Here is a 4,955-nt window from a genome sequence, read left to right on the forward strand (position 1 = left end):
CACCCCCCCGGGCCCAACCTAAAATCGCACCTGTCGCACGGATTACCTCAGGTGCCTGCGATTGGGCAACCTGCTAAAAGACACTGCGGGTGGTACAGCCCAACCATGCGGATGTACATGTACATCGCACGCAGGTGCGCGGGGGCGTATCACTCACCGCACCAGCCGGGTACAGCCCGTCAACCCCGAGACAGAGGTGTGGTATGGACAGCAAACCATTAAATGCAATTAACGGGAAAGAGAGAGTTTGAAGCCGAACACTTGCATGTCCAACCAGGACCGAGTGTGGACAAGACTCACCTCACTAGACACATTTGGGTTTCCGGCCAGATTGGGGCTGAGGTTCTTCCGATGAACGAGGCTAACGACGCTGTGTTTGATCTGGAGCAGAATACAAAGGTAGTTTACTAATAACCAACTCGAAGCCTGAAACGAAGGACAGTATTCTTAGGCCACTCCACTAGAAAGTGACCAAGTTTCCATACTATAATTTACCGGCACTGGCACTGTAGCAGCCTCTTTCAGTTCTCCCTTCGTCGCCAGGACGAACAAAACGGCCTTGGTCAGGGGGTCCTCGGTGTCCCGCAGCGTCCCCGAGAGCGGCGGCCCCTCGCCCCGCAGCGTCACTTCCCAGGCCTCGCCGGACAGCAGAGTTAGGGCTTGCACGGCCTCCTCTTCCTGGCACTGGTGCATTAGACGTTCCAGATGGCCTGCAGCCTGCGACCGTACGCCCTCCAGGAGTTGCTTCAGAGCCTCTCTCACGCCCAGGACGACGTGCTGCTGGCCCCGGCACTGGGGCGTAGCGACGGCGCTGCACCTCGAGCACCACCCTGGGGACTTGTCGGTCCTGAGGAGTCACAGAGGCATTGAAGCACGGTCCCACCTTCACACATAGCTGCCAGCTCGCCAAAGCCACCGCTGCTGGGCACCCACCTGTCCGATCTAGCCTGGAGTAATTGCAGCACAGTGTAGTTGTTGGGGATTTGTGACAGCGGGGCCTGGAACACCTGCAAAAGAAAGGATATAGAACAAGGGAGACCAAAGGACAAACCAGGGCTAACCACAGCGGTGATGGTGCTAACCCACCTGTTGGCACGTCGGGCACTTTCGGTTTTGCAGTCGCTGCAGACATTGCAGGCACACCGTGTGTCCGCACGGGATCGCTTTGGGCAGGTGACCACCCTGGTCGAACGGCTCGAAGCATATGTTGCAATCCATCGCGGGACCTGACCTGAAGCAGACCACGGTGTTATCAGAAACCATGGCTCAACGAGGACGCATCTCCGACAAGCGCCCGCCCTCTGCGTGTACACAGCATTTAGCGGATAGGACACCCTGCGGGTGGATTACGGCCAGAAAGTAGAAAACGCGATTTAAAGATTTTATTGGAGTTTATGGTACTTTGTTTTGTTTCCCACTACGCTCCGCCACTCTGGCATAGCCTACGCACGGACAAAAAGCAGCCCCCCCCCCCCAACCAAGTTTTAGTTTTGATTCCCGAATAACTAACTAATTTAAGTTTCAAAAACCGACATTTAGTCGAGGGAACGACCTCGTTGTTGGGAGAACTAATGCGTTCCTTCCGTGGACAAGACACGGTTCCGCCCTGAGTGATCTAAACAGGCGGCGGGGTTTCCTAACCTCATCTGTGCTCCTACAGCCACGCTGCTTCGAAACTGATACCGTTCACTTTATTCGCTCGCAGCTTGAATTCAGAAGAAGGGCGTCTAGTCGTACTCACAGTAACAGGTTGTATCTAAGTTGGACTTCCAAGACCTCGCCAGCAGCTGACCGGAGAATCCCCGCGTCGGAGGCAAGATGAAGATGGGAGGTGAGTGGTGAGCCGGCTGGCTAGACTGCAGCAGTGCGGCTGGGCGGAGAAGCGAATACAACTGTCGTGACGTCATCCTGGACCACAGGAGGGCGATCGGAGAGCTCCCTGAGAACGCTCCACTTCCGTCCTCCCACTACCCCCCTCACCCTATTTCAGACGATTTAGAAGGCGTTTCCGGTTGTTTTCAGGGAGCTCTCCGATCGCCCTCCAGGTTATGGAGCTGGACGACCCGACGACACCCGCGACAAGGAGGGTCTCCCCTGTGCTTTTCGGTCGCTTTTATCGCGCTTTTTGATTCCTTTTGTTCTTCAAGAGATGCGCAAAATTTAGCGCCGAAAAGGCGCTGGCGGTTCACGGAAAAAAAAATGTAAGTTAAGACAACTAAATGTTAGCTGCCTTAGCTTTTGTGTTTGCTAATATCGTGACAAGCAAGTTTTTTGGCTACCACAGCGAAACGTTTGCTGTCACAGCGACGTATCAGCTGTGAGAGCTAATGCTTTACCTGCAGGAGCAAATGCAATGTCTGCTTCAGTTGATTGGAGATAATCTACCAGAACGAGCACTAAAGCTAATCCAGATAAGCATTAGCTGCCATAGCTAATTCTTGCACACAGGAGTCAATTATTAACTCCGGTAGCTTAAAAGTTGATTGTCACGATATCAGCAAACATATCAGCAATGCGAACTTACATATTTTTTTCCGTGTTCCACTTGAGGTCTCGGCTGGCTCACCCGCCCAGCACCTGTGACGACGGCGGCCCACCCAGAGTAGCTAAGTCGGGGCGTTTCAGTGGTAAAGTTGCTGACTTGGGGCTGTGATATGATTGCTCATTGCATACTCTAGTCTTCTTCAACTTCAACGAGGGTTATTGCGACTAGGTATTCGGTTACTAACGGTTTACTTGTTATTACACCCTTTTCGCCCCTTAGTCTGACATGCTGTGTCAGGTGGCTGATTCAAGCCGCGCATGTTCGCACGTTCGTAGTTATACTGTATCGCATGCACGGGTGCCGGCGGGTTTGCCTATATGCTCGCTCAGCTCCGTATGGCCCCGTGCGAGTAGGCAACCCGCCCACACGCGTGCATGCGAAACAGTATAACTACGGACGTGCGGGGCGTGAGTCAGCCACCTGGTACATGTCACTAGACGCCTAACTTGTGAGATTCCACATTACTAAAATTACTTTACCGGCATGTGAGTCCTTCCCAACCGCCCTGGCTGCTGGCTCGCGACTGTCCAGTCCACTCGGCGGAGCCGACGCGTCCAGCCGCGCAGCCGCGTCTCTACATTCCGCCAGCTTGCACTTTTGGGCTCTGCCCGTCGAGCTGCCCGTCTGCTGTCCCTTCGACGACGGGGGGCCTCGGGGCCTCGGGCGAGATAACGTTTGACGCCCAACGTCCCCTCTCCTTTCCTCGGGAAAGGATGAGCAAGGATGCGCGGCAGCTGAGTGCGATTTAACTGAAGCACGGACTTACAGGCGGTTTCCTGTGGTCGTCGTGCCCCGTCAGAGCAAACGCGTTTTACTAGCCAAAATGCACGCGTTCGAACGGGTTTGCCTCTGCCCCCGTACGAATAGGCAACCCCTACTATGGTTCTGTTTTGGCGCACCCAACCTTACTTCCGGCGTAGCGATTCAAGTGAACTATAGCCTATGTATTACAACAAATGGAGGAAAATCCCGAACGACGCGATTACATTCTGGAAACACACAAGTGTGTGAATGTCGCACACTTTGTAGGTGTGTGAATGCCCATTTGTACACGTTTGGGACTAAAGGTACGACTCTTCCTTTGAAATCCATGTGTACGAATGGAGTTCACACACCCACAAGTGTGCGAAATCCACACACTTTAGGTTTCCGGTTGTATTTGACCACGACCAGTGGGGGAAGAGCGGGCACAAGGCGTACGGCCAGAGAGGCACAACGGATCCTCTGCCGTCAAGGAAATGGACGAGCCTCGTCGCCAGCGTCGCCAGTCCCAGGCCGGGCCCGCGGTCCGAACGCAGAGAGAACAGAATCTCTGGTCATAATCTCTAGTTATCTCTGGTCCGAACGCGTCGGGACGAGTCCATCTCTGCCCTCGCGGATGCTGGCCGCTTGCGACGCCCAGCGCCCCCACCCGCGCCCCCGCTCGAGTCGTCGTGGGTGAATGTCGGATCCGGTTTCATGTGCGGTAATTTGCGTCTAAACTGCCGATTCCCCGCGTGGCGTGCGCCCGGCCCGGTACTGTCGTGTGCGAGTGGGCGTCTGCGGGAGAGCGGGGGAGAGGGAGGGGGAGAGGGGGAGAGAGTGGACGGGAAGTCAGGGCTCTGATTGCGTTGCGGCCACCCCTCGCCCCATATCGGACATGACAATTTTTATTATACAAATTCAGAGATAACAAAAATAGCAGAACGAAAGTTGAAATTACGACTGATACGGTACAGCGCGGGTTAGCCCCAGAAATAATGGTCCGTTTGCGAAAATATTTAAAAAGTGGAGGGAAAACAAACACAAAAGTACAATTTTGTTTACCAAACTAAACGACCAAATAACCTCGACTAAAGCTCTCTTGGTAATTGAAGGAGAAATGTATGCTGAGAACCGAAAAGAAATAACGCAGAGAGCGACGATCGATATTTTAAAAATATCAGCCAACAAAATGAAAGTGCGAGGAGAGGGAAAGAAAGACAAGCGACGACTTTCTGAAAAACGCTGAGAAAGGAAACTGACTCTCCCCGCGAATACGGCGACGAAGACGACAGTGAGGGGGGAGGGCCACCACTTAGCAGCGCCACTCTTATATAATCATAATAATAATCGTAATAATAATGCTGTATCGGAAATCGAAGACGAGCCCGGAGCCCAGCAAGCCCCGGACGGGCTGCCTATACGCCGATGTCGTCTGCTTCATAGAGTGAGGGGGGAGGGGGGAGCGGAAGCGCCAAGAGGGCAGTTGTGGCGACGCCAGCAGCGGCAGGGGCGTGGCCGGGGCGGGGGTGAGGCGACCTGATAATAGGATGCTGCTGATTCGTTCAGATTTCCTGATGATCTCTTTCTCTCCACGACTTCTTTCTCGCCGAGGCGAACAACCCCCTCCCTTCAACCCCTTCTTCTTCTTCTTCTTCTTCTTCTTCTT

At 53.9% G+C, this 4,955-nt stretch overlaps 1 protein-coding gene across 9 annotated transcripts in view; it reads right to left on the reverse strand.

Annotated features, from left to right (window-relative positions):
• LOC113206347 (uncharacterized) overlaps window positions 1-4,955 on the reverse strand; it is an 11,286-nt gene that overhangs the window by 2,235 nt on the left and 4,096 nt on the right. For 2 of the 9 annotated variants that reach the window (XM_052265380.1, XM_052265377.1), the window contains exons 2-4: window positions 1,087-1,231; window positions 934-1,007; window positions 559-847 (exon numbers count right to left, since the gene is read on the reverse strand). In XM_052265380.1, coding sequence (XP_052121340.1) covers window positions 559-847; window positions 934-1,007; window positions 1,087-1,218 — 495 coding nt within the window. In that variant the 5' untranslated portion in view covers window positions 1,219-1,231. Of the gene's footprint in view, window positions 1-300; window positions 382-495; window positions 848-933; window positions 1,008-1,086; window positions 1,232-1,641; window positions 1,722-1,741; window positions 1,905-3,024; window positions 3,098-4,955 lie in introns of those variants that run through there. The other 7 variants (XM_052265382.1, XM_052265379.1, XM_052265376.1 and 4 more) reach the window with 7 other exon arrangements.

This window comes from Frankliniella occidentalis, unplaced genomic scaffold, assembly GCF_000697945.3.
Source record: "Frankliniella occidentalis isolate FOCC.00 unplaced genomic scaffold, Focc_3.1 Scaffold26, whole genome shotgun sequence".
Classification (NCBI taxonomy): Eukaryota; Metazoa; Arthropoda; class Insecta; order Thysanoptera; family Thripidae; genus Frankliniella; species Frankliniella occidentalis.